At 41.6% G+C, this 14,195-nt stretch overlaps 1 protein-coding gene across 3 annotated transcripts in view; it reads right to left on the bottom strand.

The window, feature by feature from the left end:
• Nucleotides 1–4,361: 4,361 nt before the first annotated feature.
• The window catches only part of SLC39A8 (solute carrier family 39 member 8), a 28,400-nt gene continuing 18,566 nt past the window's right edge, over nt 4,362–14,195 (bottom strand). For 2 of the 3 annotated variants that reach the window (XM_074993504.1, XM_074993505.1), the window contains 4 exons: nt 13,426–13,593; nt 12,101–12,308; nt 11,742–11,926; nt 4,362–5,154 (listed from right to left, as the gene is read on the bottom strand). In XM_074993504.1, the coding sequence (XP_074849605.1) occupies nt 5,005–5,154; nt 11,742–11,926; nt 12,101–12,308; nt 13,426–13,593 (711 nt within the window). In that variant the 3' untranslated portion in view covers nt 4,362–5,004. Of the gene's footprint in view, nt 5,155–8,579; nt 8,686–11,741; nt 11,927–12,100; nt 12,309–13,425; nt 13,594–14,195 lie in introns of all 3 variants that reach the window. The other variant, XR_012645457.1, reaches the window with a different exon arrangement.

Genomic DNA, 14,195 nt, shown 5'->3' with positions numbered 1-14,195 from the left:
GAGATTGCTCTGCACCGTTCGTAATCATCCTAGACCAGACTGACATTCAGTTGTATAGGGGGTGCCTTTGTCTCTTTCTCATTCATGGTGTAAATGGCTTGCTGCCGGCTTTGCAGACCCACTGGATTGGAAGACATCTCTTGGCTTGTTTAAACTGCTTGACCATTTGCAAGGGACAATTTGAAGTCAAAGGCTGTTAGATGTTTTAAACCATATTGTTGGCCAGCACTGCAGCAAAAGGTCCACAGGCAGACAATCCCAATATAAGGCACCGTAGCATGGGCCAAGATATGCTAGGACAGGGCTCTCATGGCCTGCTATGGCCCAAGCAATGCCACAGTCTGGTCCAGTTGCCATTGGTGGAACGTTGAGTCCCTGTGCCCTGGTGGGAGGGCAGGGGGCTCAACTTCTTCCCTTGCTCTGCCCCGCTTCATCCCATCCCTACTCTGCTCTCCCCTCCCTACTCCCCCTTGCACCTCTTCCAACAAGATCCCTCACCAGAGGGCTGCAGCCTCAGGTATTTCCTGGGGGGGGGGGCTGTTTGCAGGGGAGGGCAGCAGCAGGAATTGCTCCTCCCATTCACTGCAGTGTCAGGTGCCCCAGAGAAGCAGAGCAATGCAGCAGTCTCAGGTGGAGTCAAAAGTTCAGTTAATAGTTGCATTAAACTTAATTGGCAGAAAATTATGATTTAAAGACTCTTGGTCTGTCTGTACCAGATTGTCACACTTTGCTTAGTACTCCTACTGGAAGAAATCTGGAAGCTCTCGTTGTCCACATTGTTGCTTCTCAGATGGTTGTGTTTCCACTACAGCAAATATATGGATCCAGATGCACTGTTCTGGCTACAGAGGCTGTGTAGAGAAACACATCACAAGAAAAATATGTCTGAGGCCACTGTCAAGGTAGAAGCTCTTTGATGTATGGATCGTGTGACAGGCCAATGTACTGATCTGTTGCTGTGATAGCAAAGCATAAAAGGTTGCTGTTAAGGATTTGCATTAGCAGGCAAGCTTGATGCTGATACTTATTACATTTAGGTGTCTGTTGGACCAAGTGAAAGCCTTAAGGAGCTTTGGTGTATGGCCTCAATGGTGGTGTAGGCAGTATGTGAAGCTGAAAAGAAATGTACAAGTCTCTCCCCTTGACTTATTTCCTTGCTCCCACGGTGAGGATTAATGTGTGAGGCAGGGACTGTGACTTCCATGCTGTATGGACCAAGTCTAGCACATTTCAGATGCTCTTTGAACTAAACGACTAGACCTGCTATCACACAGAACTGCATTAAATCAAGGAATTTACCTAAATTGTGGTGTTCCAGCCGTAGACAGCAGTGTGGTTCAGTGCACAGGCCCTACTTAGAAGCAGAGGATCCTATCCTAGAAAGAGGTGAAGGAAATAAAATTGGGAATCTTGATGAATAATCAAATGTTCATGAGTTCCCAGTGCAGTGTTACAGCCAGGAAAGCTTCTGTAATCCTTGAGTGTGTGAACTGGGGAACTTAGAGATAAAGTAAACGGGTTTTTTTAACCTCGTTTGACACTGGTGTAACCACTGCTGGAACACTGTGTCCAGTTCTGGTGTCAACAGTTCAAGAAGGATGTTGATAACTTAGAAGTTGAAGGGTGATTTGATTACTCTTTCTTATGCTAAATAGCTTGAACTCTTTTGGCCTATCACTAAGGCGTATTTTCTAATTCTACAATCATTCTCTTTAAATAATTAATAACAGCCTCTTCAGTCTAGCAGAGAAAGGTATGACATCATCTAATAAGAGCTGGCAGCAGAAGCCATGTGTTAAATAGGAGGTCAAAGTAAATCATCAATGGGGTCTTTTCTGGCCTTGGAATCTATGAATCTAGGCTGTAAATCAGAACTGGGATCTCTTCTTGGCTCTGGCAGTGACTTGCTGCATTACCATGAGTAGGTAATCTGAAATCCACTGTTTAGTTACTTCATCGGTAACATGGAGATGCTACTTAAACTCCTATAGCACTTTTCATCCATAAAGCCGAAGACACTTTGCAAAGGAGATTATGTGCTCAGTGGGGAGTGATCATCTTCATAAAAACTGTCACCAGAGGTTACGGAGACTGATCACAATGAAGGCTTACTCTGTCTTGTTCTCCTCACACACAAACCAAAAGAGCTAAAATGCAGAATGATTTATATGAGAGAGGAGAATATTGGGTGATGTTGAGACACCTTTTGTGCCAGAAACCTGAAGTTTGGGTGGCTGATGACATTTCTATATAGTAAACTATATGAAATATTTAAATTGTAGACTTAAAGTCAAGCCTAACAGCAATTAGAGCTGCAACGCAATCTGCCTTAAACATGTTCCATTTTAGCAACCTTCAAAACGTAACGTTTACATAATGTCATTAGAAACCAAGGTACAATTTAAGCAATTTTATTTTAACAATGGGGAAATGTCCAATCGCTATAGATGGAAACGAGATGGGAGACAGTATTTGTTTTGAAATGGTAAAAGCTGTTTTTGAACAAAGGGAAAATGTAAATAATTCACTTTAAAACCATAGTCTTATGATAATTGAAAAGAAATATTAGGTGTATCTCCTTCCTCTCACTCCAACCCACAATACAAGGTCAGTTAAGAACATAAGAATGGCCATACTGGGTCAGACCAAAGGTCCATCCAGCCCAGCATCCCATCTGCCGACGGTGGCCAATGCCAGGTGCCCCAGAGAAGGAGAACAGAAGACAATGATCAAGTGATTTATCTCCTGCCATCCATCTCCTGCCCTTGTTCTGAAGGCTAGGGCACCATACTTTATCCCTGGCTAATAGCCATTTATGGACCTAACCTGCAAAAATTTATCAAGCTCTTTTTTAAACCCTAATAGAGTCCTGGCCTTCACAGCCTCCTCAGGCAAGGAGTTCCACAGGTTGACTGTGCGCTGTGTGAAGAAAAATTTCCTTTTATTAGTTTTGAACCTACTACCCATCAATTTCATTTGGTGTCCCCTAGTTCTTGTATTAAGGGAAAAGGTAAATAATTTTTCTATATTCACTTTCTCCACACCATTCATGATTTTATATACCTCTATCATATCGCCCCTCAATTGCCTCTTTTCCAAACTGAAAAGTCCCAGTCTCTCTAGCCTCTCCCCATATGGGACCCGTTCCAAGACCCTAATCATCTTAGTTGCCCTTTTCTGAACCTTTTCTAATGCCAATACATCTTTTTTGAGGTGAGGAGACCACATCTGCACGCAGTACTCAAAATGTGGGCGTACCATAGTTTTATATAGGGGAAGTATGATATCTTTTGTCTTATTATCTACCCCTTTTTTAATAATTCTTAACATCCTATTTGCCTTACTAACTGCCACTGCACACTGCGTGGATGTCTTCAGAGAACTATCCACTATAACGCCAAGATCCCTTTCCTGATCTGTCGTAGCTAAATTTGACCCCATCATGTAGTACGTGTAATTTGGGTTATTTTTTCCTACATGCATTACCTTACACTTACGCACATTAAATTTCATTTGCCATTTTGCTGCCCAATCACTCAGTTTGCTGAGATCTTTTTGTAGTTCTCCACAATCCGTTTTGGTTTTGACTGTCCTGAACAACTTGGTGTCATCTGCAAACTTTGCCACCTCACTGCTTCCCTCATTTTCTAGATCATTGATGAACAAGTTGAACAGGATCGGTCCCAGGACTGACCCCTGGGGAACACCACTAGTTACCCTCCTCCATTGTGAAAATTTACCATTTATTCCCACCCTTTGTTTTCTGTCTTTTAACCAATTCCCGATCCATGAAAGGATCTTTCCTCCTATCCCATGACCACCTAATTTACATAAAAGCCTTTGGTGTGGGACCGTGTCAAAGGCTTTCTGGAAATCTAGGTATATTATGTCCACTGGGTGCCCCTTGTCCGCATGTTTATTAACCCCTTCAAAGAATTCTAATAGATTGTAATAGATAATTCTATAGATTCTAATAGATAGTTGTATTGTTTAGTTTTTAAAAACTGGATTCTTCTTAAAAGCATGATTTTGGAAATGTTTATCCCAAAAAAGTTAATGTTTTGAGAATCCAGTGAATGCAAGGTTGTGTATTTTCCTTGCTACTCTGAACTTTGCACAAGGAAACCACTCACTACAGAAATCCTTTGAATGCTGACATTAATTTTTTTTCTTTGTGCCATTTGTCAATTGTTGGCAATGAAATCTTACAAAAGCTAAACCAGAAATTGATCTTTTTCCCCAGAGTAGCATCTGTGGAATGTGATAGATACCTGAATGTAAAACAAACTCAGACATTTCAAGGCAAAGTAATTGCAAAATTTCAAACACAATCTCTTTAAAACATTACAGAAATTCATCGATTGTCAAATTTCATATAAGGTTTTTACTTTAAAAATTGTTCTCAAAATATATCCCCATTCTTAGTGCACATAAAGAGGAAAGACCAAAAGTATTGACTGCTATTATTCCTTCCAGTGTTTAATTAGAAACTTAGACTCACTTATGTCTCTTCTGAAAGAGTTTGGGGGGGTGGGGATATATGCTTATACAGAAATTCTGCAACAACAGTTCTGAAAGCTAGTTAGTTTTCATCACAGTTAAATTAAGACTATAAACATTTGTCTTGTATTAATGTCCATGGTAACCTCTTATTTAAGTTCAAGTCATATGGAATAAATATAGTGTACAGATAGCTGCCTCCTGCTTAATTCCACTGAATATAACATCTTAGTTTTACTGTTGTACAGGTATGTTTGGAACCTTCAATTAAAAGCAAGTGTTTGAATCCATTGCTTGTAATAGTCAGAAGTTGATGGTTCATTTTATAGGACTGCGTTGGGAGTCGTGAATGGAAAACCTAACTGTCGGTGATTTGCAGAAGAAAACAGAGTCATTGTTTTAAACAAGGCAGATTTAATTTGAAGACCCTTTCTGGATTTCAAAAGCTCTTCCATTTATATGTAACTAATCTCCATCATTCTCAGTACCAGCTTTAGAGTCTCGTTATTCCAACTCAATGTCTCCTGCATACACAGTAATCAGAAGTATAGCAGCAAATCCTGTTAGCAAACCAGCATTCTGTATGAGGAAGAACATTAAGTCTGTTTTCCTTCCAGTCACACTCTCTCTTAGCATATCCGTCATCTCTGGGAACTAGGGACGAGAGAGAGAGATTTTTAGGTAACTGTTGCCATCTTGTGGTAGAATATTTAATTTAGCATCCTGACAGTAATTTTTATTTTATAATTTATCTGTTTGGATCTTAAACCTAAGAACATAAGAACAGCCTTATTAGGTCAAACCAAAGGTCCATCTAGCCCCATAGCCTGTCTTCTGACAGTGGCTAATGCTAGATATTCCAGAGGAATGAACAGAACAGGTCATCATCAAACGTTCCCTCTCCTGTCGCTCACACCCAGATTCTAACAAACAAAGCTCAGGGATACTCTTTCTACCATCCTATCTAATAGCCATTCATGGACCTAACCTCCATGAATTTATCTAACTCTTTTTTTTAAACCCTGTTTAAAGTCCTGGGCTATGGTTACGCTAGTGAGTTTTGCTGGCAAAACCCCGATTTTTGTTGACAAAAATAGTAAAGCCTCTGCACACAAAATGGGATTTGTCAAAAGTATCTTGACAAAACCTGGCACATTTTCTGACAACCTTCTGCCTCTCACAGGTGAGGAAGAGGGCTTTTGTCAACAGGTCCTGTCACCAAAAAAGCTGTGTGGGCACTCTGCGGGGCCTTCTCTCAACAGACAGGGCATCCAAAACAATGGGCATCCCTGTCTGCTGTGCTTCCAGCTGCCTGTTTTGTCAAGAGTGGCCAGGCAGTCTGGCCATCCCATCAAGAGAACAGAGTGCATTTCCAATTGCCTTTTGTGTGTGGCTGCACTCTGCCAGAGGTTTTGTCCGGAAATCCCTTCCGACAGTGACTTCTGTTGACACATCGCTGTAGTGTAACCATAGCCCTGGTCTTCTCAACATCCTCTGGCAAGGAGTCATACAGGTTGATTGTGCTGTGTGAAGAAGTACTTCCTTTTGTTTTAAACCAGTTACCTCTTAATTTCATTTGGTGACCTCTAGGTTGTGTTATGGGAACAAATAAATAACTTTTCCTTTATTTACTTTCTCCACACTTTTTCTGAACTTAATAGAAAGAAGAGGGGGTGGTTGTGATAGGTCAAAGTGTCCAGTTCACCAATTATGGGAAAAGCAAAATGGTGGTTTGTTCTCCTCTGCTGTTGTCTAGCATTGTCATCCAGATCTGAACCACCACCTTCTATGACATCAGGAATCGGTAGAGTTCCAAAAGCAGGATGTTTTTTTCTGTCATGCCATGCGCTTCTGCAATCAGGCACTTGTCTAGGTTATTTTAGGGAAGGCAAAATGAGGATGCTAAGAGCGCATCGCTAAACTGACACAGTGGCACTGGAGCTGCATACATCCCTTCAGAACAGAACACCTCAGGGAGCTCTCAGGTGCACCCATGAACTGAAGGTTAATTGGGGCAGAATGCACAAAATGGCATTGTGATAAGATATAACCCCTCATCTAAGGTACAAATGCATTAAAAGGACAGACTGGAATAAAGATTAATGTATTTTTAATCCATTTCAGGCAGCAACAAAGTAGTATGATGATTCAACATACTGGAGCAGAAGACAAAAGTACTATAACTATAGAATTATTCAAGTTTCTTCGCAGTTAGCGGAGACCCTGTCAGCAAAGGTGATGGGAGTCCTATAAACTTCAGAGACCTTTTCATCCGTATCAAAATCCCTTAGGATTTCTCAATCCAGATTATCAACCACAGGTTGTCCTCAGGTGTTCACAGGTTCCACCCACCCTGTGGCCACCCTATGGACCTTCAATCTGGATATGTATAAAGCTATGTATCTATTACTAGTGGTTATCTGAACATTTCCTTTTACATAAATCTTGTCCCTGCTCCTAGTCTGATTTATGAGTTTCCACTGCATGCTGACACAGCCAATAACCAAGGCACCAATGACCTAATAAGATACTATACTCATAAAATATCCATTTCTTGTGACATAAGTGCTGATTACCTGCCACTCTTCTTAACACAGGCACACTATGTTGACTTCTCTCTCAGGTTCTTATGAACTGTTGAAGGTATGAAACAAAGTGGCTACTAGCTGTAAAACACCAGCCTCTCCGACCAGGAAGTCTTTCAGACTTGCTGTAGTGTCATGTGGAGACAGCGCTTTTCTCATCAGCCATAGTTAATGCAAAGTCTACATCCAGCTGAGCTGGTGTGTACATTGTCTAATGAAACCTGTAGTGTATTCCACAGCCTCAAGCTTCTCCATGCACTGCAGAATGACCATGGGGTGAGTGGCTGGGTGGGTGGGTGGCAGCAAACAAGCAAGCATGGGCTAGACAACGCCACAGCTCCCGGAAGGCCCAGTCAAACAGCAGGAGGTCCTGGACATAGTTCCCTCCCTATAAGCCACTCCCTCAATTCTGAAGTATGCTTCACGGCAGTCACCATTCAGGCTCTCTAATAACAGAGGCTGTCAATTCTGTCTTTGAAAAGGGGCAGCAGAGCTGACAGCCTCCACGGGCCACTAGGCAATGTGGGATGGGAGCCAGCGCTACATTTCTGGAAGGGGTGGGGCTGAGGACAGCCATCCCTCAGTGTGGCTCAGACCACGTGCTCACTATGCCTTTACATTCCAAGAGTACGAGGAGGACACTGGGCTATTTATCTTTTACCTCGCCTGTAAACTCTGCTATCTCCAGTTACCCTGCACCTGAACTACATCAACCCTTAGATGGAGGAGCAGCTGGCTGAAGCTGAACTCAGAAAAAAACAGGACCAATGCTAGTGGGTTACAGAGAGACTTTTCTCAGAACTCAGTAACATCCTCAAAACAGGGTGCTTACCCTCACCAAGGCAAAACTATGTGACCTAGAACACCTCATGGAATTGAAACAAGACAGCAAAATAACTGAGAAGCTTACTTCAACTTGCAATATGCCAGGCGATGATGTCCTATCCTGATCCAACCCAGTGATCCATTCATTTGACCTCCAGGCTAAATTACTGTAACCTGAGTAGTCAGGAATAAATCCAAACACACTTAAACTTGAATGGGTGCAGAATGCAGTTGACTTGCTGGCAAAGACAACTCAGCAGCAACTTCTCATTCTCAAATCATGGCTTTGGATGCCATCAACTGTTGCATCAAGTTTAAAGTTCTAGTCTCGGCTGGTTTACTTTGGTGGTTGGTTTTTTTGTTTGTTTTTATGTTTTGTTTTTCAAAGTTCTTAGTGGGGCGATATTAACACAGCTCAAACTGCCTCTCTCTTCATGACCTTCCCAGGCAAGTGCAATTCCCCCAAACCGGTTAAGACTAATGGGAGCAAACGACTATCTTCTCAGAAGTAAGCCCATCAACTGCGTGAGTCCTATCCGTAAGTGGACATGCACACATACATCAACTCTCACCCACCTGTGAAAGTAACTAACACAAGCACTACTCTGCCTGATCCCAGAACTGGGATGAGACGAACAAGGAGAGAAAAGAAGTGCTAATTAATCCTACCTGTTTCTAGACAGAAGAGTGTGAAAATCAGGAGAGAAGTGGAAAAATCAGACCTCTGTATAGAGCACTTGCATAATTATTTTCAGGTACAATTGTAATGGACAACCTAAAAACAGAAGAGCAATGGATACGGAGACAGGGTGTTATCTATATAATGGGTTTATTAGCAGTTGTTTTAAATTGAGCTACTCTAAATATGAGCAAAATTCATAATTTTCACATGATATTCATGTTACGTGAGTACTTGCATTTATCACCTCACATCAAAGAACATTTAGAAGGATCCTATTTCAAGAATTTTTTTCTTGTAGCAGTTACTATGCTATTGTGAGTTTAAAAGACTGTGTCTGACTTTAAAAAGGCCTCCAGTGCTACCTATGCAAACACATCTTAATGGGCTGTCGCTTGAGGTGGGCCAGAATTGTCACCTTGCTCTGAGGTCTTTCAAATTCTGGGAATCAGGGGGAAATAAAGATTTGAGTTCTGGGCTATGAACCTGCCCCAACCAATGTGATTCAAACCTCTGATCCATTCCAAGAGAAGAGCTGGTCTCAAAAAGTTTGAGCCCAAGGCAGTAATGGTTACAAATGGTAGGTAACTAAATTTCTTAATTTTGTGACTTTACAATCTCTTCAGAAAAGTCCCCATGACTTTAATGGTGTTGTGTCCAAATTGCAGCTCTCAAACCCGAAGGTCCAACCTAAAATGTATCTGTATACCACTCTCCCTAGCCTTACATCTTATTGATGAAAGACTAGGTAGGCCCACAGAGCCTATTAGGAAGATAACATACATCATTTGTACTGAATTAGAAAGGTGGAAAGGAAGGGTCTTTGCTTATGGCTGATGTTTGTTTTTGTGCCATTCTTGTGCTTTTGCTGTACTAGTTACAAATAATTGGGGTATGGAACTTTTGACCACCAAAGCCTTAAACTAAATAAAAAGTACCTCAAAATGCATTGGTAAGATTCCTGACAAGGCTTTTTAACACTTTACTATGATGCTTTAAGTTTGGAGGGAAGAGTCCTCTGGAAACCTCTATCTGGGAAAGGCAAATTAATGCTGACAAAGATTACTGGTCCTCAAAACTTTCCCACTCCAACAATCAGTTAATGTCAGGTGAAGAGTGATATTCATGATGTACATGTAACAAAATTATATTGAAATATAAAGCCAATTGTTGAATGCTAAAAGATAAGGGTTTTGTTAGTTTAATATTAATAGTTGGATATTTATGTATTGTGAATGAGTTTGGATAGGATCTATAATAAGGATTTGGTGTAGCTGTTGCTTGACAGAAGTGTCATATCAATTTTTCTCTTACCTAGACTTCCTCTTCTCAAAACAATACATAAGGTAATGCTACGTTTCTATACTGGAAAAACTTGAGTAAGATAGACTTGACACAAATATAGTAGAGAGAGAAAAAGTTATGTAAACTGAAGCTTGCATGTGCAGTCTGTAGAGGTTACATAAGCCAACTGCTAATGTAGAGTAGAGGAAAGCTAATGAATATGTAATGAGAAAAGGTACAAGAGGCCAAGTGAACAAGGGCTCAAGTCTCAGAAATAACAGACCAAAAACTTGAGATAACAATCTCAAAAAGCAGAACCTCGTGATATCCTTGAACTCAGTAGTTTGGACCCTTATGTATTCCACCTGATATCGTTTTTGTCCAACATAAATAGGATCAAATCATATGTGACAGTTCTTTCCAAATATATACATTTAAAGTTGGGTGTACTTGTGACTTTGTTTCCGACTTACAAGAAGATTTTTTTTTCTTACTGTGCATTGCGGCTAAGGTAAGAAAACAATTTTCTACATTCATATAGTGTTGCACAGTTAGCATGGGGCACTAATAAGGCTTTTCCTTCCTTATGATATATTCCATGTGACAACGTGAGCCCTAAAGCAAAACCCTGCCACGCCCATATTTACCATAGGGATGTATAATTAAATATGTTTTATACAAAGTGTGTCTTGTAAAGTGGTGTTCTGAAAGTCTTGATCTGTTGAACATTAATACCCTGTTGGGTTGTCTGTACTGTGATTGTGTCTGAAGTTATGAATATTGACTGTATACCAATATTTCAAATGTGTTTCCTCCTGGAGTGACACCAATAAGGCAGTTTACATCTTGACTGGCCCATACATTGTGCATGAACCATCCAAGGGAATAGCCCATTAAGAAACTCAATAGTCCACAGAAAAATCTTATCTTAACTTGCTGGGCTTTCCTGTGGATGCTTCAGCCAATACCTGAATAATGACTGCTTATGATTCCTTTAAGCATGTGAGGACATGTGGTTAGATAATTTAGATACCAGATTCCATCTTGTGTCTGTTCTCTTCCACAAATTCTACAGGGGACTTTGCTTGGACCAAAGAAATTCCTTGCACATGGAAGAAGCTATAAAATGAGGAAGTGACATCATCACCTGGCCTCACTCCCCATTACTACTGAACACCTGGCAACACTTCAGGAACAAAAACCGAACCAGAGATGGATGATTAGTGAGCTGTTTATATCATCAGGATGAGACCCTGCTTGATTCATATACTGTCTAGTGTATAGAGCTTAGACTGTAATTTTATTTTATTTCTTGGGTAACCAACTTTGACTTTGATCTGTATGGTATTACTTATTGCTTGAAATCAATCTTTCTGTAGTTTAATTATTTTTTTTAATTAAACCTGTGTTTGAAGTACAAAGTGAAATCTGCTGGTGTGTTGTCCTCTCCATAATGGGGCAGGGTGGGAAGCAGACTAAAAAATAAACTTCCACGGGTCAGGCTTTTGACTAGGGAAAGACAACACAACTCTGGGGTCCTAGCCTGCAGCCTCTCTATTAATTCATGAGGGACTAGGAGGAGAAGCATTCGTGTAACTCCATATGGATACGTCTTTGCAAGTGCAAGAGCTGGAGAGGACTGCTGCTTGTCACCACCTCACAGTCTGAGAGGGGCCCATGTCAGTGAGACAGAGTTCTGCAGTACCCCAGTTTCAGGGTGAACCCCAGGGAAGTTGGTCATATCTCCTACAGGGATCAGAGGGCAAAATAGCAAATTACAGTGAATTAGCCACTATTTGGTTCCTCTGTGGAAATACCTCTATTCCTTTGTATACATAAATTTAAAAAAAAAAGAAATTGTATCTCACCATATCTGCCAGAGAAATGTACAGGAACATACCACCAGCTATCGCAAATATAATGTTAGAAGCAAAGTTGCTTCCCACTAAAATACCAAAAGCCAGACCAAGGTAGCAGGAACATGATGAAATAAAGTTGAAAAGCAGAGCCTGGTATGTGCTCATTCCAGCATTTAGCAAAATGACAAAATCCCCTGGGGGGAAAAAAAGGTGAGAGGAAGGCATTAAGGGATTATCTTTTGATGGTTTGAAAGTAGATTTGTAACTTGACAGAGTGCTGCTTTATACCTTTCATACATGTAAATATTGAAGAACATTTTCATTCAGTACCAACATGAGTGACATCTGAGATAAGGAAAACCTCTTACCCAATTCATGGGGAAACTCCTCACATAAGATTGCTATAGACGTACTAAGTCCCTGAAGCAGAGACAGGGTGAAAGAAGCTCCAATAGCCAGACCATCAATGAAGTTGTGCAAGGCATCACTCAGGGTGACCATCCAGGCAATTGTTCCAATCTCTGACAATGTGGGTCCCTTTAAACATTTGCATGAGCTCCTTTGAGTTTTCTCTTCCTACAGAAGAAACATGGCAATTGTGTAAAGCATTGAACAGCTGCAAAGAAGCCAATGGACTTTACATTTTTTTTAATATAGAGCTGCTAAGAGGTAAAACACTAATTGTTGTGGAGACCAAAATTCTTTGTCCAGAGTTAACACTGAACAGATAGCAGCGCCATATATTCTCCATATCACTGACTTAATATACTTTGACCCAAATGTGGAGGGACAACCACGCTGATTGTAAAATGGCATCTCAACGCCCATTAGGCCTTGGTTCATCTGCTGAGACACAAACACCACGTGTGAGAATCAGGGCAGTGGTGCTGCTGGTCACACAGCAATCTATGACCAACTAGTGAATACAAATGTGTGGCTTGAGTACGGTACTGAACAGCAATCACTCACGCTCCACCCCGACAACTTAGGTAGAAACGAAAAGGAGCTACCCTATTGTCACAGCCCGTGATTCTTGGTTAACCAATTGAACGGGAATAGGGGGAGCAGCTGAGGAGGCCACTCCCACCCAGATGGGCTGGAGCACCCCTGCTTGCGGCATGCCTGGGGCACTGGGAACTGAGGCTTCTCCAGCCCAGCTGGAGCGTCCCAGTTCACGGCACTCCTGGGCTGGGCCTGCTAAGGATGAGGATTGCTCTGGCCATGCTGGAGTGCCCCACCACCTGCAGTGGGTCCTATGAGGCTGAAGCAACCCCCTACCTGTGGCTGGTAGTGAGCTGCTCCAGCCCCCACCTGTTAACCATAAGCGGTAAGCCTCATCCATTTAGTGTGAGTCTTATCAGTTAATGGGTTACACTTTAATATCCCTAGAATGAGTATTTCATAATAAAAAAGTGGGGGGTTGCTATGTAAAAGGTATGTGCTAATGAACAATTACAATCTGACCATAAAATACTGTGTCATAACTTAGGTGTGCTAGTATTGCTACATGTTAGTGTTGCCGTGGCAGCTGATGGAGAGCATCACTCATTCTGCAATCTTGCCAAAAGGGCTTTTTCATAATGTTCAAGTGAGTCATGAGCTAGGAGTCAATAATAGCCTGTTAACTTTTCTCCCGAGATAAGCTTACACAAACAACTAAGAAACAATACCTTAAATAAAACAAAGTTCATACCTGAGCAGAGACTGCACTAACAGTGTCAAAACCGAGGGTTCCATTTGACTCTGTTATGGCTGGATTTGCATAGCACATCATCCCATTATTAGAGTTCAGTGGCGCAGGTGGATTACCTTTTTCCTGAGGAGGATTCTGTTTGTGAGTTACAAAGTGAGAGTGGCCAGTCTGGGAGGGGGGAAGTGGGAAGAGAGAAACAAAACAAAACAACATAAAAAGAGAGACAGCAAAACGGGAATGCATCCAAACACGCGGTGCAAGAAAAGTCAGCATATTCATTTGGATGGATGTATAGAAGTCTATTTTGTGCTTATTTTACTGTTAGGCAGAACGTCCCAAACTGGTCAGTGGACCACTGGTAGGTTGCAGAGCATTTGCTGATCACTAATGGAAATGGTGGCTCCTCACAAGGCAATGCTTTTTTCCTTCTCGATTCCTGCTGCTAAGATGCACTAACAACAACTAAAAATGCATTAACAAGTATTGACTGCTCCCATGCCTTCAGTATAAATTGCTGCAGGGACGTTATGCAATTGCATGGAGCACCTCCCTACCATCTGTAATCTTCAAAGGCAGGGGAGATGGGGCTGAGGCACCTCGGGTGGGGAGGAAGATTCACTCCAGAGAGTTGATATGTGATTTTAAACTCTGAAAAAGCCTGAGCTGCCCTGCTGTGAGATACACACTGCAGTCTGTACCTGAGCACATGAGGCAAATATGGTGTGAGCCTGGGAGGAAACAGAGCCTGCACAGAAACCACAATTCCTGTT

The sequence above is a fragment of the Carettochelys insculpta genome, chromosome 4 (assembly GCF_033958435.1).
Source record: "Carettochelys insculpta isolate YL-2023 chromosome 4, ASM3395843v1, whole genome shotgun sequence".
NCBI lineage: Eukaryota > Metazoa > Chordata > Testudines > Carettochelyidae > Carettochelys > Carettochelys insculpta.
This window is presented reverse-complemented; position numbering and strand designations above follow the sequence as displayed.